The following is a 24,745-nucleotide window of genomic DNA, read 5'->3' on the forward strand; positions in this document are numbered from 1 at the left end:
ACAGGATCGACAGAGCAGCCGCTGCCCGTTTAAGACGCGCGCCCATTGATTATGAGCAATTGGCATTTCCACCTCACCGCTTATGGCTTCGATCACGCTGGGTTTTGTTCGTAGATGTTGCATGTGGGCCAACCGCTGCTGTGGGCTGCTCATTGGCCGGCAATCGCTGACCGAGGTGAGGCGTGTGTGAGATGTGCCGGCACAGTAATTTCTCATAGCCAACGTTCACTTCCACATACACCTGACTGTTTCAAAGAAAGACGCGGAGCTTAACTCAGCCTGCTGCACACAAGCCTCGCACACATGAGCTCGTGGCCCTGTGGCGAGGCCGATATGATCAGCGTACATGAACTCGATCATTAAACAGCTTTACAAACGTTGAGCCGAATTCTTGCTGGGAAGTGGGAAGAGCCAGCGGAGCAAGGTTCTAGGGCTAAGGGTTGCTGGTAAGCGCATTCGCAGAGGCGCGCTGCATCATTCTGCTCTCTGTTTATGCATTCTCGTTCCCTTCGGAAAGGAGTCCACCAGAAAGACCCCGCACGTGCCGCCTGTGGCAAACGGTTTGGGCTCTAGAAGCTAATTAACGTCGTTTGCTCAACATCAGCAGGTGCAAAGGCCTCCATATATCGAACTTGGAGCCGGCCACCTGTTGACAGCGTGCGCAGGGAGGCGTGGCTTGCGCTTCAGCTCCGCGCCCTTCAGTGTTACTGCTTGTGGCTAGTTCTGAAAAGAGGAGAGGCCTGCGCGACTTCTAGGATACGGTGCAACTGGGGTCTCCGACGGTGCAGCAGATTCTACAGGTGAGCCCGGCTGTGCAGTCCGATGGCTCCTGTGCTTGTCGCTTGTAGAGTTGATGTCAAACTAGCGGTGCGGCTTATCATTGGCGAGGGCCCGAGCGCCGCGTTGCGCCGCGCGGAGTGAGTCGCCCGTTTCCAAGGTGCTCGACACGGGAGAAACCTATCGCTCGTGCGCAGCCATTTTACTCAATTCCCGTCCACCTTTGTCCATCTACTCTCGTGCGACGTTGCCCCTGCCTTTCGTTGTACCCGCGCGCCCCCGCGCCGTGCCGCACCGCGCCTCCTCCTGCCCCTTGCCAGCCCCGCCCTTCGGCCCTTCCCAGTTCCCACCGACCCCCTGACCTGCCCACGGCCTGTTGCCTTCCACAGACCACCGCCGCGGCCGCCATGGGGTGCAACCCCCTGCAGCTAGCGCAGGTCACAGCCCTTCTGGGCGGCGACACAGCCACCGCCGCCACCATCTGTGCGGGGACCGATGTGGCGCAGCTGGGGCCCAATGGCGCCGTCACCAAGTGGACGGTGGCGGAGCTGCGGGGGGCGCAGAATGCGCTGGACCAGGTGAGGGTGCGGCTGGGGTCGCTTGGTGCGTAGGAGGCACACGTGTGTGCACGCGATTGCATGTGTGTGTGTGTGTGTGTGTGTGTGTGTGTGTGTGTGTGTGTGTGTGTGTGTGTGTGTGTGTTGAGGGAGCTGCACTGTGCGCGTGCTTAACGGAGAAAAGACAATGGCAAGCGTGTCTGCGCATACCTGCGTGCGTGTACCGTACGTGTGTGCGTGCATGCCTCTATCTGGGCTCGGGCTGACATAGTTCCACATGAACAGAGCTTTAGCTTCTAAGTCGCGTGCGCCCTCGGGCCTCCATCTGCGGATGCTATCGCAAGTTGCGTGCGTCCCTCTTTCCAGCGGATTGAATGGCTGTGACGGTGGCTCTGCCCTGCCTGCCCTCCCGCACGCTGCACTCCAACTCGCACCCGCTAGGTCGAGTATGGACTGAACGTGAGCTTCGTGTTGGCGTCAGCATACCAGGTAAGAGGTTGGGCCAAGAGGGCCTCCTGCGGTCAAGGGGGTTGTTGCTGCGCAGCCGTGGGCCTTGGAGCTGTGAGACTGCCATTGCGGCCATGCCAGCAGCCTGCCTGCAGCCTGCCTATGGCGGCAGGCTCGAAGGCCCATGCAGGCTGCCTTGATGCACCAGTGCACATATGTTATCGCACCGACCGCCTTCCTCCCTGCCCGCCTGCCTGCCTGCCTGCGTGCGTGCTAATATTGTTCTCCACGGATGCTTGCCTTGCGCCGCAGGTGTTCGTCATGCAGCTCGGGTGAGCACTGGACGCAGTGCCACGTGGCTAAGCACGAAGGAGCGAAGTTGTGGCTGGAACGTGTTGTGTTGCACCCGTTTTGTAGCATGCAGGCTGGGTTTCAGCCCCGCCTGTACGCACTGCTTCCAATACCTCAATTCGATCTGTCCATGCGCCGCCACTGCTGATCCCGCACTCACGACCGCTTGCCCCAATCTCACCTAGCATTTCACACGCCCACCTCACACGGCCCCCCGCCCCCCCCTCCCCACACACGCATACACCACCACCATCACCTGTTACGTTTCCCTAACACCACCTCACACGCACCGCCTCACACGCACAACCTCATGCGCACCATCACGTGTGTCCCCCCCCACCTGCTGTCTACCTCGCTACACTTCTCTGTACCAATCCTTGCAACCCCCCACACACACCCACAGGTTTGCGCTGTTCGCCGCCGGGGTGGTGCGCCCCAAGAACACCGTGTCCATCTTCATAAAGAACTTTTTCGACACCTGTATCGCCGGCATCGCATTCTACCTGGTGGGCTACGCCTTCGCATTCGGCGCTAAGGACGGCTACACCAACGGTGAGTGGTGCAGCCGTGCGGCAGGAGTCGTGATGGACCGGATACGGTGGGACGTGGCTGGACGCGGCTGGGCAGTGCGTGAAGGTAGCGAACCGTCGCACCTGTGGGCGAGCTCTCGAACACGGTCGGGCGTGGATGGACGTGGCCGAATGATGCAGTTATGCTGAGGACTTCCGTAATTGAGGTTTATTTGCATCCGTTTGGCACAACAGCTGCATTCAACCTGCTGTTGGATGTTCTCCATGTTTCCTCATCACCCACCCTCCAACTGCCCCTCTTTGACTGGCCGCAGGTTTCATCGGCAACTGGGACTTTGCGCTATCGCAGACGGATGGCAGCCCCGGCTCTGAGCCGCCCAACCCCTGGCACCTGTTCATCTGGAACTGGTCCTTCTGCTCCGCCTCCACCACCATCCTGTCGGGCTCCATTGCGGAGCGAGCCACCTTCGCGTCCTACACCATCTACGCGGTGCGGCCGTTGCGTCGTGTGCTCTCAAACCCTCGTCTCGTTTCCCTTCCACACAGATACTCGCACCGGCGCTATATGAATCCCGACTCACAGCATGTTTCTAGCCTGCTCCAATGTAAGCAGCACCCTGGCCTGCTCTCCCTAGCACCGCATGTACTCGCAACTTGGCCTGACTAGACCAGCGGCGAACGCAACCCTCATGCGCACCAGGGGGGGGGGGGGGTAGAATCTTCCGAAACAGACCCCATGCCTCAAATGGATAGAGCTCAACGAGAAAATCACGAATCCGCTTTCAAAATCGAAAATGGGTTTCTGGGTGCAAAGTGATGACCCCTCAAAGTGGCCGGTCGGTCGGTCGGTCTGGGTAAAAGGGGGATCCATTCTCAAAAGTTGGGGTGGGGCTCCAAGAGGTTTTGCACAGGTTCGTGCCAAGTTTTGTTCCTAGCGCTTCTGTCCTGCAGCACGCGGCGCAATGGGTGCAGCTCAACGATGCGTGCGTAGGTATACCCCAGACTCAGCACACGTGCATAGTTTGGGGCAGTTTGGGGAGCGGCATGTCGGCATTTCGGGAGATGCCTGGGGAACTGGTCAGGGACAGGCCGGTGCCGGCCGGGTTTTGCATGGATGAACGTGTCAGCACATTTCGTATCATCAAGTAACATTGAAGTAAGCCGTTGCATAGCAGGCCAGTCTATCAGGATACTTGTCGGCGGCCGGGCCACATGTCCACTTGTCCACATGTCGGTCGGTCAAAGTGTGTTCCCAAGGCGGATCATCCAACATAGCGATAGAGCTCACCGAGAGCAGTCAATTGGCACCAACCTGACAAAACACTAAGGGGTTCTGAGGGGGTTTTGGGGGGTCGTACGGCAGGGGGGGTCGGTCGGTCGGTCGGTCGGGGGGTCCGAGGTTTTGTGGCATGGGGTCAAAAAAGTTTGTTCCTACCCCCCCCCCCTGTGCGCACAGGCCTTTATGCCTGCCTGGGTGTACCCGGTGGTGGCCCACTGGCTGTGGGCGCCTGATGGCTGGCTGTCGGCTCGCAACGCGAACGACCGCATCCTGGGCATTGGAGCAATCGACTACGCCGGCTCAGGTGGGTGGTCGTGGTGGGCGGGTGACCCTTCAGCCCGCGCGTTTCCGTTTCCGGAAGCCGTACACATGCATGTTTTCCTTGTGCTCTTTAACATGAATGTGTGCATCCACATACTTACACGCACACACACTCACACGCACGCACGCACCCGCACGCACACACACGCACACACACGCACACGCAGGTGTGGTGCACCTAGTGGGCGGCATGGCTGCACTCATCGGCTCCATCGCGGTGGGGCCGCGTGTGGGCCGCTTCGACGCCCCCGGCTCCACCGGGGAGGTGTCGGCGCAGCTGTACCGCGCCACCGCCGCGCCGCAGCTGTACCTCATGGGCACACTGCTGCTGTGAGTGCACGTGGCGGAAATGTGTGTGTGTATGTGTGTGTGTGAGAGTGTGTGTTGGGAGGGTGGGGTGGGGTTTAGGGAAAGAAAAGTACGCGCGCGCGTGTGCATGACACCCGACTGCCATTCCCCCCGCCACCCCATCCCCCGCCTGCCCGCAGGTGGTTTGGCTGGTACGGCTTCAACCCCGGCTCCAAGCTGGCAATTTCCGACTACCTGCAGGTCAGTGTGTATGTTTGTTGTGTAAGCGCGCGCGAACTCGCCCATGCCTCACCGAACCATCCCCCTCTATGCCCCCGACACACGCCGTCTTTCCTTCCTCACACTTACACACGCACGCCTTCACACACACCACCCGCAGGCCACCATCGTGTCCCGCACCGCCGTCACCACCACACTGGCCGCCTGCTCGGGCGCGCTGTCCAACCTGCTCCTCAACTACGGCCGCCACCGCGTGTGGGACCTGCTGTCCACTTGCATCGGGGCGCTGGCGGGTGAGCGGGAGTGCAGGCTGGGCTGCTGGAGAGGGCGGGCATGGGCGGGGAAAGGGGATAACGTGCCGCGCCGTGCCGTGCCCAACGTTCTATGGTCCGATGATTGACAACGAACAGTGGGCGGAGACGTGTGGCGACGGCGGGGCCGGGGCTGGGGCCGGGTTAGAGGCACACGAGTGCTTGTCGGGACGCCGCGGAAGGCGAAGTGCGGGCTGAGGGTATGACCCACGTCCCCCCATGGCTCCATCAGACAGCTGACGTGTGTGCTATGCCACCAAATGCCCTGAAACGCCGTGCTGCACCCTGCTGCAGGCCTGGTGGCGGTGACGTCGGGCTGCTCCGTCATTGAGCCCTGGTGGGTTCTGCTGCAAGGATACTGCATGGGGACTCATCGGGGAGTCAGGCTCACGGGGGATGGAGCCGTTCGTGAGAGATGCTGTGGAACATGGGGGGCCGGGGAGGCGTGGATGATGTGTATTGGTGTATATGACCCCAGCACAACCGGCTGCAGGGAGAGGCTGCAGCCTGGCAGGGAGCGCCCGGACTCTATCACACGTCCACTCCCGCTTTGACCGCGGCTGCGCACAGCGCGCCGAGTGCATGTGCCGGCATCTTTACTGCCCCTCTCCGCGCCTCTTCAATCTGCTTCACCCCCTGCACGCCCCCCCCCCTCCCCCTCCCCCTGCACCCGCACTGCGCAGGGCCGCCATCATCTGCGGCGCCATCTCGGCGTTGTTCTACGAGGCCGGCGAGCAACTGCTGGAGAAACTCAAGGTAGGTGCGCGTGTGTGTGTTAAACATAGCGCGTATGTGTGTGACACGTGGGTGTACGGCACGCGTGTGATCCGGGTGTAGCCGTCGCCCCGAGACCTCAATCCTGCCTGAACCCTCCCACAGCTGCCCGCGTCGCCTCCCTTCCATTTCTTTCCCTCAGCTCGTTCGAGCCTCTCCAGTCATTTCCCTTGCCCCTTTCCCTCCTCGCTTTACGCACAGGTCGACGACCCCGTGAGCGCCTTCCCGCTTCACGCCATGTGCGGCGTGTGGGGGCTGCTGTTCACAGGCCTGCTGGCCAATGAGGGCTACATCACACAGGTGCGTTGCGCACCTGTGCGCACCAGCGTGTCGTTGCGCCGTTGAGACTATATGTATTTGTGATTGCGTTGAGGGGTGCTGCATGTGCCTGCGTGTTTTCGCGAGCTCCAGAAGGGCAGTGGCGTTGTTGGTGCGTGAGCACGCCGAAAGGGGCCGAGGCCTTGCGTGTTCTTTTTGCGCACCCACCTTTCGGCGTACCTGTGACGCTCGTTGCTCCGTGCCTACACAGTGCATGCACATGCGTGCACCTCACGCCGTACGCGGTGCCCTCATGCTGACCAACACACACGCACACCTCCGCCTCCGCTTCCATCATTTCCACCAGGTTTACAACGTGCCGCCAGGCGGGCACCGCATGGGCCTCTTTTACGGCGGCCATGCCCAGTTGCTGCTGTGCCAGGTGCGGCGGCCTCTGTGTGTGTGTGTGTGTGTGTGTGTGTGTGTGTGTGTGTGTGTGTGTGTGTGTGTGTGTGTGTGTGTGTGCCCACGTGCGTTCCCTTGTGGGCATGCGCGTGCCTGTGTGTGCGCGCTTGGATTCTGACATTGCCGTTTGGGCGTGTGAATGTGCGTCAGAGATCACCGTGGCCCCACTCCAAGTTCAATTTCCTGAAGCCTCATCCACATCCCACCCACACCCCATGACCCGCGCCCCATCGGCACCCACGACCCACCCGGCCATGCCCCACCCAACCCAGGTGATCGCAATCGCCGTCATAGCGGGCTGGTCGGCCTTCAACATGTGCATACTGTTCTTCGGCATGAAGGCCGCGGGGCTTCTGCGCGTGGGCGCGGACAAGGAGGCAACCGGCATGGACATGGCCGCGTGCGGGCAGTACAATGCCGCGGGCGCCGTCAACGTACACAGCTCCAAGGTACGGCGGCGGGGCGGCGGGGGGCGGCGTGGGGCGTTGGTAAAGCAGTGTGCGGGTGGCTGAAGAAGCCAGGTACATAGTTGCCGTACCACCGCCTGCCGCCTCAGCCTCAGCCTCAGCCCTCAGCCCTCAGCCCTCATCCTGCAATGGGCGCTAGGCATCACCTGATGCTCCTTCCGTGCGCACCTGCCTCGCACACGGCCGCCCTTCCGGAGGCCCACCTCATCGCCCGCCTCTTCCCTTTTGGGGCACATTCCGGGACCCACCGCAAAGGGCCAGATCAAGCAGCAACCGCACATCCTGGCCCGCCTACGCTCATCTCCTGCCCCTGAGTCGTGCCCTCACTCGCGACCCTGCTGCCGCCTCGGCCGCCCCAGGTCCCCACCAAGTCGGATGCGGTGCTGGCGGCCATGTCTCTGAACATGGAGCGGCGCATGAACGGCGGCCCGGGCATGGACTACAGCGTGCGCAACAGCTCTGCCAACCCCTCCGCACACAACTCCAGCCTGCACAACACGGCAACCGCCACAACCGTCACAACCGCCGCCGCCACGCCAGCGGCGGCGGGCGGCATAATGCTGACGTCGGCGGTTGGCGGTGCGAGTAGCGCTGGCGGGTCCGCCGTGCCAAGCGCCGCTGCGTCAGCGGGGGTGGGCGACGCCGCGGGTAGCGGTGACACGGTGCCACCGCAATAAGAATGACGACAGGCCGGGAGCTCCAGAGAATAAAGGGTTGTGCAACCACGCAGCAATGCCGCGAGGCACGCGTGCCGCAGTGCATTGCTATAAAGGAGGGACGGGGTTGTGGGCGGCAGGAGTTACGGGAACCTGGCCTCGCAGCGCGAGGATTGGACCGGCCAATGCACTTGCACGGGGGTTGATGGTGCACTGTCTGGACGCGTCGGCAGAGCGCACGTTGAAATTTTGGGGCACGGTTTTGCTGCCTTGACGTGCTTGTGTTGACCGAATTCTGCCACGCAAGCTGTTTGGATGTGCGGGCGAGTGAGTATGGCTGGTGCTTGCTGGTCTTGCAGCGGACCCAAATGGCCGCTGCGAATGTCACCACGAGTTTGCCTCCACGTGCCCATCTCGTGCCCATGTCGCACCTAACGTGAGGCTGCGAGCGAGGGCCAGCCGCCCTCCCATCAATTCTTCGGTTGTAGCTTCGGATGTGGTCTGTCCACCAGACCTGATGCGCGATGTACCAAATTACACGGAACTGCATGAAATGCAAGGCGAGCCCAGGCAAGGTAGTGGGTATGCATGGCTGCAACGGCGCACGGATGTGCGATTATGATTGGGCACGGTTTGGGCGTGTTTACAGCTGGTGGTGGCGTTTGTGTGATTGAGAAATTTGAGTAGCTCAAGATGTGGGGCAGGGCCGTCAGCATGGGGGGGGGGGCGCAGTCATTAATCAATTAGTCGAACGGCGTAACTCGCAGCAGCGCTCGGAGCCACGGGCCACTGGATGTAGCAACGGTAGCCGCGTAGCGCCGGGCACTGCGCGTGCACATCCAGTACGGCGATCCTCCAGCGCTGGTGAATAACGAGGGGTCAAGGTAGCCAGAGGCAGCGGCGCGGCGCGCGCCTTACCAGACGTGTTTGCTGCTTAGGGTGGGTGTCACGTTGATGGATCCAGGTGGGGTGTTAGTATGGGGGCTGGGGTAAGGGTTCAATGTTTGCAAGCGCTTGCGCCATAGCAGTGTGGTCTGGTAAGCAGACAGAGATGGGGCCGGGGCCGTTAATGTTGCGTGCGTGTGCTCGCTCCCTCACACGTGCCGCAAGCTTGATCCGGGGTGCAGTTGGTGGTTCAGGACCCTCCTGGTGCGACACGTCCCCGGTGTGCAACTGTGTATCATGGTGTCATCCCGTGTCACTACGTGACGGCGCGCCGTGTCGCAGTCCGTTGGGCAGTACAGCAAATGCAAACCGGGCTAATGCTTACTGTGCGCAACTGCACATGTGGGTCCTTTAGGGGATGCGGATCAGAGCTGTTTTGCAGCTGGTGGTGGTGGTGGTGGTGGTGGGCGGTTGGGTGTGCGGGCGGGTAATTTGGACGTTGCTCTGCGTGTGGTACGTCGCATGCGCACATGCTACTGTTTCTGCATGTAGGTCTTTGTTGGCTCAGGGCATTTGGCTCAGGGCATTCGGCTCAGGGCATTCGGCTCGGGGCATTCGGACTCCCCATCCGCTTTAGCCTGCACGGTTGCTCTTGCATTCCGGTGGTTCTAAAAGCCAGCGTGTGTCCGCATGTGAGCGCACGGAGTGCCAGCACACTCCCAGCTGCGGCAGCACACAGGGCTTGTCACGTGTGGTAATTATCTGCATGGCAAAAGCAGCCGCTGTAGCAGTGCTCTTGTTGCTGCTGCTACCGCTGCTGCTGTTTGGTGCCTATCAGGAAGCGGCTCCCGAAAAGCCCCGTGTGTAACCCCAAGTTGTTTGCTGGGCATCGGGATTGTGGGGGGGGGATTGGGTGCGCACGGCGAGAGCACTTGCCTTAACAAGTTGTTTTCGCCCCCATCCCGACCCCGAAGTTTGTCCTGAAAACAGCCATAAATCATGCAGCCTTCTACAATGCAGCTTTCATCACAACTCTCGGCGGGAAGTCCTCGGCAAGGATTTTCTTCTCTAAGAACACGAATTGATTTCGAAGCTGCTCACGGCAAATTACCCAGAAGGTTTCCGAAAACCTTAAACAGTTTCAATGAGCGAGGCCCTCTCGCGGCCCCTCAAGTTCCCCCGCTTGATCGCGAGGTTGAGGACGCCCTTCTTTATTTGATGCGATTTCCTGTCACTAAATTTCTTGATGTGATGCGCCCTTCCTCCCGCGAGAAGCCGCGGTATCTGCTGATCTCCGAGCTGCTGGGTGTGCTAATCCGCCTTAGCGCGGGGCGCCTCATGCTCAGCGCACTAGGGCTTGAGGAGGAGCAGGAGGCGGCGGGCTTTGATGATGAGGAGGAGGGGACTGCTGCTGCTGCTGCGGCTGCTGCGGACCCCAGGCCCTGGCCAGGTACGTACCGTACTCTTAGAGGGTTCGTACGCACGCGGTTTGAGGAGCGCATCGTGAGCCCGCACGCAGCAGGTCAGCCAAACGGGGGTGAAGGGTTCCTGGGACGTGGAGCAGAGTAGCAGAGGCGGAGGGCTACGCGGCCTGTGACGCAGCTATACACATGTTTGTCCGCACAGGGCCGGTGGAGCTGGTGGTGCTTCAATCCCCCACGGGAGCTGTTGACGATGTGCTGAGTGCCCGCGAAACGGCGCTGACCTACGGCCTGCTGGCTGGCATGGCGGAGGGCTGCACGGCGGCCATGCTTGTAGAGGTGAAGGCGCTGCTAAGCTTCGACCACCTGTGGCAGGTGGGTGGGTGAGGGCGGCAGCGATAGGTCACAACAGTAGCGACTCGACTTCATTATTGTAGGCAGGTAGGTTGCGGCACTGTTCAGTAGGAGCTATGCGTGGATCACCCGCTTTGAGATCATACCGGCGCGTACGGACTGTTCGAAATCTTGGACCTTGTGTGATCTTCTGTAACTTGTAGGCACTGGCCACCGGCATCGCACTGGCGCGTTCGAACGCAATCACTGCAGCCGCCGCTGCCGCCGCCGCCACCGGCCCTGGCGCGAGCTACCCGGCGGCGCCGGTGCAGGTGGTGGTGACGGACACAAAGGACTGGATGTTCTTTACCATCGAGGCGGTGGGCGCCGCGACCATTGGCGGCGGGAATGGCGGCCACGCCGGCGGCGCCGCTGGTCATGGCACCGCCGGTGGCGGTGGTGGCGGTGGCGTCGCGACTGGCATTGACTTCACAACCAGCAACGGCGAGACGTTTCGCATGTCCAATTGCAGCGTTCTGCAAACCACAGGCCTCTTCAAACCGACACCTGACACCGGCAACCTGATCCAGGTAAAATCTCCTGCATGTGCTGCGTCACGTCCCGGCAATTCATGTCCGGGCAGTCCCACGCGGCGCGTGCTTTGGGAGGCGCAGCAGGGGAAACGGATTGTCGTGCCTTGTGTGTGCTCGGCAGCACATGCTGCGCACCCAGCATACCGCTCCGCGCCTGCATCCATTACCCATCCCTGACTGTGACTGTGGCTGCCTCTGCCGGCGCCAACGCAGCTGATGTACCGCCTCTTCACGGGCCTGTACCCGGGCATGGTCATCAGCAGCCTGCCCGCGGCCGTGCGCGAGGCCGAGGAGCGCACGCGCCAGGCCGCGGACGGCTGGCTGAAGGAGATGAAGGACTCGCTGTCGCGGGCGGAGGCGCTGCGTCGTCGCGTGCAGTAGCAGGCAAAGGCTGTAGCAGGGCAGGCGCCGGGGTGGCGGCAGCTCCGGGTCCGTGCGGGCTGGGGGTGCTAAGGGCGGTCACGGTGGTGGGTCCGGAGCCCTACCTGGCGCCGCGTGTAGGTGCTGTCAATGGGACGGTTGGATCCGCCAGTCACACCACAGCGCTGTGAGCACGGACAAGGCATCGCATGGCATGGTATGGCTGGTAACGGGGTGCAATTGTGAGGGGTAGGTCGTCGCTCACCATGTACTGTACCATGCCCATGCCAGCGTTCTGACGTTTGTGTAAAGCGTGTGTGTTGATCTCACCTGACGGCACTGGAGTGCGTGTGAAGTGCTGACGTCTGCTCGCACGTCAGGTACCAGTACCGAACATGCTACGGGGAGGCAAGGACTTTTACTCAGTGTGACACAGCTTTGAGCGGCGGGCTCTTTAGCATTGAATCTAATGACGGAGCTTTCAGCAATGGGCTCTTTAGCATTGAATCTAACGACGGATGCGAGCTTGTGCGTCAGATGCTTTAGGTGGAATAGGTGGAACGTTGTGGCGAGGCAGGACACGAGGCCTTGTGAGGAGCATGCGTGCTGCGCAAGATGCTGTGTGCTGCAACCTATCGTGTACTGTACGGTGTCCTCACCTGCCGTCCATCCTCCCTCGTGTCATGACATTGGCACATAACGTGAAGTTTATGTGGCTCGCCCCATGGATCGCTTAGCGGTCCGCTAGTGCGTATACCCCGCAGTTCAGCACTGCAGTGCCTATCCAACAGGACCATCGCGCGTGGAACCGTCTTGCTACACGACGCCTGCGCCGCACCGTCCCCGTTCGGTTGAGCTTAGGCTGGTATCTACTGCCGTCCAACCAGGTGCGTGACCGCAACCCCGTGTTCCCTATTGGGCAGGGGGCAGGGGGCACACAACTTCCCTCGCCCTCGCAATCCAATGCTCCATCCACCTTTACGCCCTGCTCGGCACCGTGTCAACCGCCATGCTACGTGTTTCGTGCCGCCGTTGCCCCAAACGCCCCAGGTGCCGGCGCCGCAGGTGCCGACGCCTGGCCGTCCATGGGCTCGTACACCTCGTCCTCACCGTAGTTGTGGGCGTACCGGGCCATGTAGCGGGGGGCAGTGACTCCGAATAGCAGCCAAAGGCCGGCAGCACATGCGAAATCTCATTAGCTGACGATGCGCATCGTACGGGATACAGCAGGTTACGTGCTTGGTCTGCATAACTGGTGCACTACGTTCGAAACCAGGGGAGTCCCCTGTTCGAAACTTAGCCCCTTCCAGTGTTTGTTTCTAGCCATCTGCGATGGCCTTCTCCCACACTACAAGAGTACAGGTCTACACGGTTCAATACACGGGGCTTGGGAAGGGCCGGGTCTGCTTAACCTGGGGACTGCGATCCCGCATAGCATCACCAACCGCTGCGCGGCTACCGTAATAAGTACATGGTGCGTAATGGGACAGAGGGGAGGGTGCAAGCCGGGGTGCTGCGTAGAGGTAGTGTTTTGACTTTGACCTGGTTAGTATCCAGCCATGAACGATGGTTTTGGGCTACCAAAACGTCAGCTTTCCCTGAAACTGGTGTTGATCTGACATACGAGTGCTACAGTTTCGCGTGGCTGTAGGCGGCCAACTGTATACACATCTGTCCGAGCCAAAGCTGCTGAAAGTGCCACAGAGCTGAAAGTGCCACAGAGCCAAACCCTGTCTGACACACTGTCGTCCGACTGTGGGCGCAGTCCTGTCATGCGGCTGTGGCGATGGACACTCATATCAACCCGGGGGAACGGAGCGGGCCGCAGGGACCTGTGCGCGCAGCTTTCCACATTACATCCGATGCACACGTGCGAAGGGCGGGGCACAACGCCCGGCGATGCTGCCTCCCCCGCCGGGCCCCACCGCCCACCGTAGCACCGCCCGCTGCCGCCGCGGCCGACGGAGCCAGCGGCTCCCGCCCCCCTCAGCTGGAGCCGCGGCCCGCGGCCGCGGCCTGCTGCGGCACCGTGACGGCGCCACGTCACCACGAGACACGACGTGCCGCTGCCGCTGCCCGCTGAGAGCAGCCGCCCCAGCCGCGCCGGCGCCGTCACAGGCGAGGCCGGGGTCGCCCCCCGCCTGGCCTGGGCCTAGGCGCTGGGGGCCTCCAGGTGGGGGCGCTTAGGCCTCCTTGGAGGCCTGGCTGGCCACGCGCATGGCGCGCTTCTTGGCCAGCGACTCCGAGCTGTGAGATGGGGTGGGAGCAGGTTCAAGGTGGGGGATATGGGGATGAGTAAGAAAAGTCGAGCCGATGGGTGCACACAGTAGCACCAGCATGCATGCAATCCAATGGGCGTGGTGGTGCGCCTGGTTTACGCGCGAAGTCGCTACAAACAGCGGACCTCCCAGCACCCGCAATGGCTGCGACGGTACTGCCACTTCCGCCCTCGTGTCCTCACCGGCGCTCGCGCTGCTCCTTGAGGCGCTGCATGAGCAGCTTGTGGTACTCGGCCGCGTCGGTCTTGTTCTTCTCCTGCTGGCGCTTCTTCAGGCTCTTGCGGGCGCGCTTGCGCTGCAGGGCGGCGGGGGTCACCAGCCTGCGGTGGCATCGCGCGAGCGAGGAAGCAGCCAGGCGGCGTCAAGAATGGAAGGAGCCAGTGTGTCGTCGCCAAATCTGTGCCATGAGCCCGTGCAACACCCGCCCTGACGCGCCCTGCTGCTGTGTCTGTAAGAGCCGCCCGCCCGCACCCGAACCCCACGGCGCCGCAAGCCACCCACCGCTGGATCTTGGGGCACTTGCGGTGCTTCTTGCCGTTCTTGTCGGTCCGCTCGCGCGAGTAGATGGTGACGTACCTGGAAGCGAGGGGCAGGGAGGAAGGGGGGTGGGGCAGAGACATGGGGTCAATTAATGCAGCCTCAAGACGAAGAAACGTTGAACTTTCTGTCGCTGTCTCCCGCATCCTTGCTGCGCCTTCGGCAGCAGTTGTAAGCCACCGCTGCTCATATGCCCTGTCATCTGTCTGCACATTTGCCAGCCCGCCTGGGGCTCTGTGGTCAAGCTGCTTGCAGGATGCACCGCCAGGGCTGCATGGCTGCGCCGCCGAGTTGCACGTGTACAACGCCAGCTCGGTGCCACGGCCAGAACGCCAACCCCATGGTGCTCGCCGCTACTAATGGCACTGCCCGGTGTCGCTGCTTTGTGGCAGCTGCACACCGCGGCGGCGGTTGCATACCACATGACCATGCTAACCGCCAGCTGCGCGCCCGCGGACACCAGGCTGCAGCTCCGGCTGAGGGCAGCTCCACAGGTCCGAGCTGCCCCTGGTGCTGCTGGCCCGCCGCTGCAGCTGCCAGCTCCAGCTGCCAGCTCCGGCTGTCGCTCCAGAACCAGGGCTCCGCCGGCGCTTGGCGCATGTTGATCCAGCCGATCGTCTGAGCACTTTGTACTACATCTCACCCGATCTGCCATTGGACAGGGATTCCTAGCCGCCGCCAGTGCCCGGGACCCCTCCCTGCCCACCCAGTTCCCGCTTCCCCGCACCACTCGCCCCTCCCTTTGCCTCCCAAATCCACTTCCTCGCCCTCCCAGCCGCCACCCGCCACTCGCAAGCAACCCCTAGTTCCCGCCCCCCAAAATGCATATAATACCCAGGCACTCACTTGCGCACGTCGTCCACCTTGCCCAGGTTGAACATCTTGCGGATCTTGCTCGCGCGCTTGGGGCCGCGGATGCGGGGCTTCTCCTCGTCAGTCAGGCCGGGCAGCTCCTGCTCGCCCTTCTTGACAATGACCAGGTTCAGCACGGCCAGGTCGGGCGACACGATGCAGCCGCGAACCGACTTCCGGCGGCGCTCGCCTGGAGCCATCAATCAGATGTGCACAGGCAAGGCGGAGCCAGGGAAGGCCGAGAGGGAGCGCCAGAGCACGCGCGCCAGAGCAGAGAGCAGCAGCACGCCACGCCACGAGCAGCAGCAGAGCAGCAGTCGGCGGCAGGCACGGCGATTGCAGGGCAACGGGACGAGAGGGATAGGGAAACGGGCATGTCAGTACCGGGCCCGTACTTGGTTGCAGACAGAACACAAACGCATCTAACAGCTGCCCCCCCCCCCCCCTGCCCTTGCTGGCAGGCTGGTCCGGCTGTCGTGGCTGCCACTGCTGTACACCTAGCCTAGTACACCAGCGGCGCCGACTGGGCCCGCTGCAACGTGCTTGCTGCAGGCTGCATGTTGCTGTGCCCTTCCCGGTTCTTGCTAGGCGAAGGAGCGGCATCCAACCAGCCAACATCGCCAGCAGCACCGCGAAGCCTGAGCGTGCCCGCATGCGTCCTCTGCCCATCCCCCTGCGCCTGCCCGGCCGCGACTGGCTGGGTCGCTGGCTGCGCCGAGCAGGTCCTGTCCCCAAGCAGGTCGCATTGAAGACGCAGGCACAGGCTGGCATGTGGTTAGAGCTGTGGGGGCTGCCAGAGCTGCCGGGGCTGCTGCAATTTCTGCTGCGGTGGGGAGCGCCGCATGCTCTGACGCCGGCGCAGCCGCGGTCCCCGTCCTGCAGCCCCGCCGCCTGCTGTGTTTGTTGCTTCCTCCCCTTCGAATCACCAGCTGCAGCCACTCCACCACGCCCTGACCAGCCCCAGCAGCATCACAGCTCCTCGTTCAGACTGTGCGCTGTGGCTTTTGCCCCACGCCGCCAGCCAGCACCAGGGCAGCACTGCGCGGCCCCCGCAGGGCGAGCCCGCACACGCCGGCAGTAGGGACCCGCCGGCGTCGCCCGGGTCGGCCCAGTTCCTCCAGCGACGTGTCCGGTGTAGTATTTGCGAATCATTATGCCAAGGTCACCCAGCCAGCACGCTCGCCTGCGGCTCCGGTCCGCCGATGCTGCTGCGCCCTCCCGCCGCTCGCGCCGAAAAGATGGTTTCCAGCTTGCTGCCGCTGATAAAATGCTGATGTTACAGAATTCGCCTGTAACTATGGTCCATTATCCACGCTGCAAAGGCGCCATAGCGCCACCGTCACCCGCAGCCGACCGACCAAAAACTGCCGGCTTGCCTGCGCCCCCACGCCATTTTTTGCTAGTAACTCACCCTTCCGGCGGCCGTAGCCGCGGAAGCCCTGGTCGCCGGGGGTCATCAGCAGACGCACGCGGGCATTGGTCAGGACACCCTGCTTCATGGCGAAGCCCTGCTTGTCCTGGCCACCAGCGATCTTCAGAACGTAGCCCTGTCAGCGGAACGGCGGAAGCAGCCCAGCAGTAAGTGGCCGCTCCAGTGAGGTGCGGGCGGCCGGCGGCCGCCCAGCCCCGCGAACACAGACAATTTTTGGCACCAGCTGTTCCGCAGCAAACGCACCTTGAACTCCTCGCCCAGGACCTCGCCATCGACCTCAGCGGCCACACGGCGGTCGTAGAAGGCACGCAGCTTGGCCTCATCGTCCACCTCCAGCTTCTTTTGGCAGCCGGTTGCCGGGTAGGCAATGTTGAGCTTCATTTTTGTTGAAGCTGCTCACCTGCAGCGGCGCAAGAACGCTGTCACTCAGCAAGTCGCCGGGAAATGCGCTGCGGTCGGCCAGCCGCGTCGACCAAAAGCCAGCCCCAGCGCTTATGTCAAAGGCAGAGCCTCCAAAATCATGCACAAATGATATTGCGACCTCGCCGCTGCGCCGGTCACCGCTCTCGGCGGCGCTCTCTTCCCGCGCTGAGTGCAAACCCGCCCTTGCTATTGTTTGCTCTAGGAACTAACCTGGATGGCGCGCAGAAAGAGAGAGCCATAAGCGCGGCACACCGGGTTGTCCCCCGCCGAGCGAGCGCCCCCCATGCAATTGCCCATGCCGGTTCTTCGCGAGCCCCAGCAGAGCGCTTATATGTGATGCTGCGCTTGATTGCGTGTGCAGAGATCAGCTCAGTATTAATAGTGCCTGACCGGTTAATGCCCAAAACGACATGTCCAGCATTCCAACCAGACTGTCGCTCGCTTTTGTCCCCAGCCATATGGCCTCTTGCAGAAACTCTACTGTCGGCATCTGGCGGTTACTCGGAAAGTGTCAATGCGATGTGGTTGGGACAGAGCGCCCTCTCCACCTGTATCCGAGGAGGATACGCCACAGGGTAGCTAGTTCATCCTGTACCGTGGGGACACACTGACACGGCGCCTGCAGCTAGAATTGCGCGCGCTGGCATGCTACCGTACATCAGTCGCGAGCAAGGGCTGCTTGTGTCGTACTCCACGCTGGCGGTAGGAGGCGGCAGGAGCCGGGTGCTCGGGCTCTGTGCTCAGTGAGTGTAGGTGACCTTGCTGTTCTGTGCTTAGCCTGACAGCTTAACCACCCTGGGATAGTCCTTGCGCTACGCCGTTCTCAAGTTCATAAGTGTATGTGGGGTCAGGCAGGCCGTGTGGCTCGCCGGCTGCCGACACGTGCGCTTCGCACGCCGCCACCTAGCCTGTGCAAGGCTCCTGCGAGAGTCTGATGTGCCCGATGCAGGTGCCGCCTGCCCCACGCTTGATGGCGGGCGGGGCCGTCGATCAGCTGGCAGCAGTCGTCGTACACACATGGCGCATTAGGGCCTGGGCATTGCAGCACCAGGGACTGCGGGTTGGGGGCACTGCTGGTGGCGAGGGGGCCATAAGGAGATTGGGGGTTCAAGGGGTTAGATGGCGTATCAGCAGGGCCAGGGGGTTTCTCTGCTGAGTTCCGTGGGCTGAGGGCTGGGGTTGGTGGTAGGGATCGGCCGTACGGACGACACACTGCCGCCCGTTGTGTGCTGCCGGTGCGCGCGGCCATGGGGCCGCTACCTTGCACAGCGCTCCCGGTGTTTGTCAATACCATGTATGCGCCGGACTTAACTTTGTAGGGAGCGGACGCGCATATGGCTGTAGTTGCACCTGGTGAGCAGAGTTGGATTCGGGGCACCAAGGCGCACGGACACGCCCTCATTTGTGTGTGCTTGCCACTGGGGCGTTCACTGGCTGGTTGCAGTGCGGGGGGCCGCCCATCCTGCTCACTGCCTACACGGTGAAGGCGGGGACCGTGCTACAAATGGCTCCACAGTTAGCCGCCCTGAAGGCTAAGCATTTGCAGTATGTGTGCGATGCGGGTGTGTCGGGGGTGGGGGCTGCCCTGGCGGCGGGGGCCTTCGTGTGCACCTTGGCCCGCTTGTGGTCGCTGAAATGGGAGAATCATCATAAGGAAGCACTGTGGCGTGTGGCCGCCAACGCTTGCTGGGCGTTTCCACGGCATGCTAGCGAGCGGGCGCGAGGCGTTGCTGTTGACCCGTGTTGGGCGTGTGGGGTTGACATGCAGGATGGGGACCGGCGTCACTGGTTTTGGGACTGCACTGTGGCGCTGTCCCTGCGGGAAAACATGGGAATGGCTATGGGTTTCGTGCCAGAGGATGCTCTAAGTGCCTTCTCTCGTGAGGAGTTGTGGTTGGTGCGCCCGCCTGATGGGCTTGCGCCACCTGTGTGGGATGTGGTGTGTCTCGCTGCTATGTCTGCCCTGGACTTTGGTCGGCAGCGTATGGTTATGGCCGGGCTGGCGGCGCGAGCGAAGCTGCCGTCGGCCCGGGTGCTGAGCATTGGACTTGCCGTCGTAGCTGACTTCTGGGGTCGGCTCCAGACGTTTGTGACTTTGGGTATCAGGCCAAAGGGTTGGGACGCTGTGCCGTTTGCGCATCCCTTCATATCTCGGGCTGTTGGTGACGGCATGGTTTTGCGCTTGCCGTATGACGCTGATTCCCCGCCTCCCTCGCCGTGAGAGGTTGTGCGTGGTTGGTGGCTTTGTGTGTGGGCAGGATTCACGCGTGGGCGACTGTTCTAGTACCTGGACGCTTGCGCCCTGGTTAGTGCGTGCGCTGTGCGTGTGTCCTGCGGCCTAGACGTTTCCCGGCACTTCTGTGCCTAGGCTTGTGACGTTGAGGCACAGCGGTGGGGCTCTGGCGGGTTGAGGCTTGGCTAGGACTCACTGTGCGCGGAGTCACACGGACTTTGCCCGCGGGAGGGTTTGCAGCAAAGTCGGGGTTGGTGGAGTCATGTTGGGCCCTGATAGCATGTGATGGCTCGGCGTCTTCGGGTGCTGGGACTGTCCCCTCTGTAACATCCGCATTCTTACTGCCACGTGTGGGTGGGGGCGAGGTATTGTACGTCTTAGTTGGGTCTTACATAAACAGTGGTTGACAGCTGGGAACAGCTGAGAGCCGCGCGCGCTGGGTTCACCGCGAGGCGGTGTATGCTGCTGTTGGACCTGCCGGAGCTTCGAGCCTTGAGTAGTTCATTGGCACCGTTGGCCGGCAACAGCCACACCTCCTCACACACTCGCCTCTGTACGTCGCCCGCCCACATAAACAAGCATCACGCCAACCGAAAGTAAGGATGCTCATCAACACCCAAAGAGCGGCTTGATAGCCATAAACCAAACGAAAGCACGTGCACTGCGCTACGCCCATAAGCGGACCATGTGAGTCGCATGTGCCATGTGCCATGGTGCCACCGGGACTCCTTACACAAACCCTTCAAACTTCTGGAAAGCCAGGGCCGCCAGGCAGCCCAGCAGCAGGCCTGCATGGGCGGCAAGGCCAGCGGCGCTGCCGCCATCGCTCTTGACACCCGCACCCGGGGCCAGGGTGGGGATGGGCGCGGCGCCGGGCAGCGGCGCGCTGGTGCTGACGCCTACGGTGGACAAAACCTTGGTGGTCTGGGCTTGGACCTGAAGCACGCTGGTGGAGAAGGTGTTGAAGGCCTGCTTCTGGTCCGTGGAGAGCGTGAGCACGGCGGCCAGGGGCGAGGTGGTGTCGGCGATCATGCGGCGGCCGGAGGCGGAGGAGGAGCTGCTGCCGCCGCCCAGCACCTGCACCGGCACCTCGGCCATGGCATACATGGCGATGAGGGCGTCGGAGATGAGGTCGGGGATGGTGAAGCGGTCGTCCAAGCCCACTGCGTGAGGTGGGTGGGGAGAGGAATGGGTGGATTGGGCAAGGAGTTGTGCTAGGGTTACGGAAGGTAGAGTGTCCCCCAGTTGCAACGTCGCAAACCACGCGCACTATAGTATAGCTAACCGAAGCCAAAAAAGCAAGCGAACTCACTCAGCGTGAGCAGGCCGTAGCCAACAACGCCCGGCACGTAGGCTAGACCGTAGTCCAGGTCTGCCTCGTTGTCCTTTAGGAACTGCACCACGTCCGACACCACCTGCTTTGTCAGGTAGTCGGGGCCGATGTCGGAGGTGTTGAAGCCAAAGTTCTTCTGCAGTGCCTGGCTCAGGATGATGCCACTGCGGGGCGGAGGTGGGATGGCGGAGGCGTGGGATGCATTGGGGACGGTTTGGACATAGTTAGTAGGAATGGCGGGGATGGAGACGGACATGTAAGGGAGGTGTAGTCCACGTGTGGGTGGGGGCGAGGTATTGTACCCCTAAGTTGGGTCTTACATAAACAGTGGTTGACAGTTGGGAACAGCTGAGAGCCGCGCGCGCTGGGTTCACCGCGAGGCGGTGTATGCTGCTGTTGGACCTGCCGGAGCTTCGAGCCTTGAGTAGTTCATTGGCACCGTTGGCCGGCAACAGCCACACCTCCTCACACACTCGCCTCTGTACGTCGCCCGCCCACATAAACAAGCATCACGCCAACCGAAAGTAAGGATGCTGATCATGCTTCCTTACTTTTGCTGTCTAGCACATGATGCAGTGCGTGGAGGGGCGAGACGTGCCTCGCCCATTCACACAGGCCCACGCGGTGTACCTGCTGGTATCCGGACCGCACCGCTCACCCGCGCTGGTTGTGAATGGCAACGAACCCCGCCCAACCCGTCATGCACGCACATGTGCCGTGCATCTCCACCTCGCCTCACCTGTTGGTAACCAGGAAGCGCTTCACCACAGGCAGCGCCAGGTCTTTCAGAGCCGCCAGGGCCAGGTCCATGTCCTTGGTGGCGATGTCCGCCACCTTGGTGTTGCACAGAGCCAGGCGCATCACCACGCCCACGGTCTTGTCGTAGGCGCCCACCCACCAGTCCACCACAGCCGGGATCTGCAAGTGAAACGTGCGTGAAGACAACAACAGCACCGTGGACTGGTGAGGTACACCCCCTTCCTCACACGCCCCGCGATTTGCTCTCGAGCCTCTTAAGTCGGTTCTCCTGCATGTTACCCAACGTTAAACAGTTCCCCAACAAGTCGCACAAAGCACGGAACTTTGTTGTTTCACGCACGCTCCCGGCAACCCCGCCCAGGCTCCCCCTCTCACTCACCGTCTGGAACATGTTGCCGATGTACGGTAGTGTTGCCAGGCTCGACAGGAAGGTGGAGTCGGTGGCGAGCTTGCTGGTGAGGAACGTGTCGGCGCCGTCCTTGGAGGCGGCGCAGGCGTTGGCGGCGTCGGGCACGGTGGAGGGGGTCTGGGTGGTGGGCGTGACAACGTCCTTCAGGCTGGGGGCGGCCAGCGCCACCTGGTAGTCCGGGTAGCGCTCCAGCACCTGGATCATGCCCTTGATGGCGGGCTTGAGCTGGGCCAGGCTGCGCGGCGGTGAGGAGATGCATGACGGTGGCATGATGGTTATTGTGGTGGTTGTGGTGGTTGTGGAGGACAGGAGGAGAAGAGAGGGAGGGGGGAGGGAAGAGTGCTGGAGGGTCAGGTCCCAATTCATTGCACACAAGGCGCACGGCGCACGCCGCATAGTGCCCCGTATTCCATCACCCCAGCCTCAATCACAGCCCTCTCTCCAACACCCAACTGACTCACTTGGCCTGCATCTTCTGGAACATGTCCTTCTCGCCGGCCGTCATGGTCAGCATGGCCTTTTCGAATTCATCCGAGCCGGGGTTGGCGTTGGCGTCCAGCGCCGTCTTTGTCATGGTGGCCAGCACATCCACAACGGCGCCCCACAGTCACACGACTGTCCACGGACACTGTAGGCGTGTCGCGTGCGGCGGGGATCCCGTTGTTGGCAGGGGTACTTTATGGGCAGGAAGCGTATGTGGACAGGTGGTGTGCGTGCTATAAGCTGGCACGCATGGCACCCTTGCGGGCCCGTGTGTGTAACCCGTGCCGCCCCGCTCACCACAACTCCTCCCGCGCCGCGCCCCCCCTACTACTGCTGTGCCGTACTCCAGTCGTCCGCCAGCTTGCCCCCGCCCCCCCGCCCCAGACTCACGCAGCTCTGCGCCCAGGCCGACCAGCACGCCCACAATGCCAAATGGGTTGTTGGCGACGTAGCCCAGCACGCTGCCGTAGTCGTAGTCGGCACCCACCGCACCGCCCGCCAGGTCGGCCGCCTCCACCAGCAGCGACAGCGTGTCCTCATCCGTGCTGCTGGTGAAGGCCTGGATGAAATTGGTTGCGAGCTGGACGTTGTCGCGAGTGAGGTAGGCATTCACGTTCTTGGTGGCGAATCCAAGGTCGTTGTTGATTAGGTCGAAGAGCACGGAGCCGGGGGTGGTGTCCAGCGCGCTCTGGGCCACGGGCACGAGCAGGCGCCTGAGGACGGAGATGGCGCGGTCCGCAGTCTGAGGGCAGGGGAGGGCGCGAGGGTGCATGGTCGGTACCGGCAGGGCAGGTAGGGAACAGCGGGCGGGCGAGTGAACAGCGATGCGAGAGCGGAGGCTGAAGGGGGCTAACGGATTGTTGCGCGCCGGACTTGCACGGGCTGACGACCGGACAAGAAGTTGCAAGAGGGACATGCCGCCCTGTACGCACCGATCGAGTTGGCGGCGCCGTTCTTGCCGCACAGCATGGCGCTGACGACCGGGCGGATGCCGGCGTCCCAGCGCGCCGCGTACCAGGTGAAGACCGAGGGCATGGTGGTCATCACGGCGCCTAGAGGCGGGAACATGTTCACTGCACCCTGCGTGGACGGGTGCGTGGAGGCACTAGGGTGACGCAGAACACAATCAACAGGAGGATTCGTGCCGTGCGTGCCGAAACCCAATCCCCCAATCCGCAGAAAAACCCTGCACCTGCCGCGCGCACCGGCCGTATAATTCTCCCCTGCCTACTGCGAGGTGCTATACCAGCGGAGCATGTGCACAGCAGGGGATGGGGGTGGTTTCCTCATGGGAAACCGGAGGCAAGTCACAGGCAGGCGTGTTTAGGCCACGTTCCCAGACCGCTTCGCTTGAACTCCGAACTTACTCGGAACACGGGGTCGGCCGACATGTTCGACGCTAGCAAGTCCCCAAGGAACGAGTCTGGCGTTGCGCAAGCTGCGGCTGAACGACGTCGCTGAGCGGCCCCGCCGATGTCCACATGAGCGACGAGAGACTCAGCGGTCGGCTCAAAGACACACGGAAGCATCTCAGCGCAATTCACGCGCAAGCGCTTTGGGCAGCATTTCACGTAAGCGCGGCCGACGACGGACATGCCAATCTGCTGCTGCTGTAGTGAGCCCGCCGCCGTCTCCACGCAGCCCCAGCAATCACCACAACTCGCCGAGACATAAACGTTGTCTTCGGGACAGGAGCGCGACCAGCTGCAGCTGCTGGAGAGCTCACACGCTGAGTCATCCGTGACATTTGCCTTTCCCAGCATCTGCCAGCCGGCGCTGGGGCAGCTGTCCCACATCCACTTGGCTGCTGACGCGGAGAAACACATGCCGCTGGCATCGCAGGTATTGCCGGCGCACAAGATGTGCGGCTTCCACACGGAGGAGGCTTGAACGGGCACGCTCACAACTGCCAGCAGGGCCACCAAGAGGAGCCCCCAAAGGACCGTCATTTTATGCAATCGTCTTCAAGTCAAGTTGCTTACAGGCTCTGTACAGGAGCGCGCGGGTTTTGTGTATGTACCGGGGTGCCTGCTGTCGGGGATTGGAGTGGTACGGAATTCATTCGGGTCCAGCCTTGCTCCACCCTCAAGGCCCGTGGGAAATGCGTATGAATGCTGGCACACACGTTTTAGTGCATCCATGTGAGCAAGGTGGGCCAGTGCGCGCGCGCTGATACATACATACGCTCTTCCTTGGCAATGGCTTAATGCCAGGGCAGATATACTGTATCTGTGCAACTGAGATAGTAACGCACCAAAACATTCAAATAACTTGTGTGCAGCGAGATCATCACGAGCACCAGCGAGCACTACTCACGCAGGGCGCGATGGCAGTTTGCGCTTGAGTCGAGCGCCACTAGACTGGCGGGCCCCCCTAAATGTGCATACGTTGATGTGGAGTGGCTTGAGATGACTGCGTGATGCCAGCACTCTCGCTCGCTCGAGAAGGTCGGCCCAACAGGAACGGCCGTTTTGGGATGTTCCTCAACAGGCGGAGGGGAGGAAGAGAGGGGATGTAACTTTAGCACTCATGGCCAGCCGCGCCACACAGCCTGCATCACTTCCTGCTCTCCATGACTTCTGGAGCCATCATACAATCCAGTCGGAGCGGTGAAGATGCCGCTTGAGCGTGCGAGAACATGCCATCGCCAACATCGTTTCCAGTCCTCGTGACTCTGATAAGCGATCTCTTG

At 62.0% G+C, this 24,745-nt stretch overlaps 4 protein-coding genes across 4 annotated transcripts; 2 read left to right on the forward strand and 2 right to left on the reverse strand.

Annotated features, from left to right (window-relative positions):
• The first annotated feature begins 236 nt into the window (after nucleotides 1-236).
• CHLRE_09g400750v5 (uncharacterized protein) lies at nucleotides 237-9,486 on the forward strand. Its single transcript, XM_001695156.2, has 16 exons — nucleotides 237-800; nucleotides 1,167-1,355; nucleotides 1,776-1,823; nucleotides 2,094-2,113; nucleotides 2,536-2,684; nucleotides 2,977-3,152; nucleotides 4,119-4,245; nucleotides 4,430-4,592; nucleotides 4,751-4,811; nucleotides 4,951-5,083; nucleotides 5,396-5,438; nucleotides 5,785-5,857; nucleotides 6,077-6,175; nucleotides 6,501-6,575; nucleotides 6,871-7,047; nucleotides 7,425-9,486. Exons 2-16 carry the CDS (start codon nucleotides 1,185-1,187, stop codon nucleotides 7,740-7,742), a joined length of 1,833 nt encoding a protein of 610 aa, XP_001695208.1. The 5' UTR covers nucleotides 237-800; nucleotides 1,167-1,184; the 3' UTR covers nucleotides 7,743-9,486.
• A 100-nt stretch (nucleotides 9,487-9,586) lies between these two features.
• On the forward strand, nucleotides 9,587-11,962 carry CHLRE_09g400700v5 (uncharacterized protein). The gene is made up of 4 exons (XM_001695154.2): nucleotides 9,587-10,056; nucleotides 10,233-10,402; nucleotides 10,585-10,950; nucleotides 11,167-11,962. Exons 1-4 carry the CDS (start codon nucleotides 9,858-9,860, stop codon nucleotides 11,332-11,334), a joined length of 903 nt encoding a protein of 300 aa, XP_001695206.2. The 5' UTR covers nucleotides 9,587-9,857; the 3' UTR covers nucleotides 11,335-11,962.
• Nucleotides 11,963-13,154: 1,192 nt separating this feature from the next.
• CHLRE_09g400650v5 (ribosomal protein S6) lies at nucleotides 13,155-16,813 on the reverse strand. The gene is made up of 6 exons (XM_001695050.2): nucleotides 16,657-16,813; nucleotides 16,393-16,528; nucleotides 14,976-15,171; nucleotides 14,094-14,168; nucleotides 13,775-13,912; nucleotides 13,155-13,560 (listed from the first exon to the last, which is right to left on the reverse strand). The coding sequence occupies exons 1-6, from the start codon at nucleotides 16,792-16,794 to the stop codon at nucleotides 13,497-13,499; spliced, it is 747 nt and encodes a 248-aa protein (XP_001695102.1). The 5' UTR covers nucleotides 16,795-16,813; the 3' UTR covers nucleotides 13,155-13,496.
• Nucleotides 16,814-19,445: 2,632 nt separating this feature from the next.
• On the reverse strand, nucleotides 19,446-24,736 carry CHLRE_09g400600v5 (uncharacterized protein). The gene is made up of 10 exons (XM_043065996.1): nucleotides 23,421-24,736; nucleotides 22,986-23,133; nucleotides 22,855-22,892; nucleotides 22,444-22,795; nucleotides 22,176-22,198; nucleotides 22,032-22,087; nucleotides 21,541-21,805; nucleotides 21,142-21,320; nucleotides 20,382-20,566; nucleotides 19,446-20,232 (listed from the first exon to the last, which is right to left on the reverse strand). The coding sequence occupies exons 1-10, from the start codon at nucleotides 24,000-24,002 to the stop codon at nucleotides 19,799-19,801; spliced, it is 2,262 nt and encodes a 753-aa protein (XP_042920803.1). The 5' UTR covers nucleotides 24,003-24,736; the 3' UTR covers nucleotides 19,446-19,798.
• Nucleotides 24,737-24,745: the final 9 nt, after the last annotated feature.

This window comes from Chlamydomonas reinhardtii, chromosome 9, assembly GCF_000002595.2.
Source record: "Chlamydomonas reinhardtii strain CC-503 cw92 mt+ chromosome 9, whole genome shotgun sequence".
Taxonomy (NCBI): domain Eukaryota; kingdom Viridiplantae; phylum Chlorophyta; class Chlorophyceae; order Chlamydomonadales; family Chlamydomonadaceae; genus Chlamydomonas; species Chlamydomonas reinhardtii.

Coding starts and splice junctions, on each gene's coding strand:
- CHLRE_09g400750v5 (XM_001695156.2), top strand. CDS start 1,185: ATGGGGTGCAACCCCCTGCAGCTAGCGCAGGTCACAGCCCTTCTGGGC. Junction 2,685..2,976: donor TAAGGACGGCTACACCAACG/GTGAGTGGTGCA, acceptor GACTGGCCGCAG/GTTTCATCGGCAACTGGGAC. Junction 7,048..7,424: donor TCAACGTACACAGCTCCAAG/GTACGGCGGCGG, acceptor CGGCCGCCCCAG/GTCCCCACCAAGTCGGATGC.
- CHLRE_09g400700v5 (XM_001695154.2), top strand. CDS start 9,858: ATGCGCCCTTCCTCCCGCGAGAAGCCGCGGTATCTGCTGATCTCCGAG. Junction 10,403..10,584: donor GCTTCGACCACCTGTGGCAG/GTGGGTGGGTGA, acceptor TGTAACTTGTAG/GCACTGGCCACCGGCATCGC. Junction 10,951..11,166: donor ACACCGGCAACCTGATCCAG/GTAAAATCTCCT, acceptor GCGCCAACGCAG/CTGATGTACCGCCTCTTCAC.
- CHLRE_09g400650v5 (XM_001695050.2), bottom strand. CDS start 16,794: ATGAAGCTCAACATTGCCTACCCGGCAACCGGCTGCCAAAAGAAGCTG. Junction 16,529..16,656: donor TCCTGGGCGAGGAGTTCAAG/GTGCGTTTGCTG, acceptor TTCCGCTGACAG/GGCTACGTTCTGAAGATCGC. Junction 14,169..14,975: donor AAGGTGGACGACGTGCGCAA/GTGAGTGCCTGG, acceptor CCTCGCTTCCAG/GTACGTCACCATCTACTCGC.
- CHLRE_09g400600v5 (XM_043065996.1), bottom strand. CDS start 24,002: ATGACGGTCCTTTGGGGGCTCCTCTTGGTGGCCCTGCTGGCAGTTGTG. Junction 21,321..21,540: donor TCGGCAACATGTTCCAGACG/GTGAGTGAGAGG, acceptor TTTCACTTGCAG/ATCCCGGCTGTGGTGGACTG. Junction 20,567..21,141: donor CGCTTCCTGGTTACCAACAG/GTGAGGCGAGGT, acceptor TCCGCCCCGCAG/TGGCATCATCCTGAGCCAGG.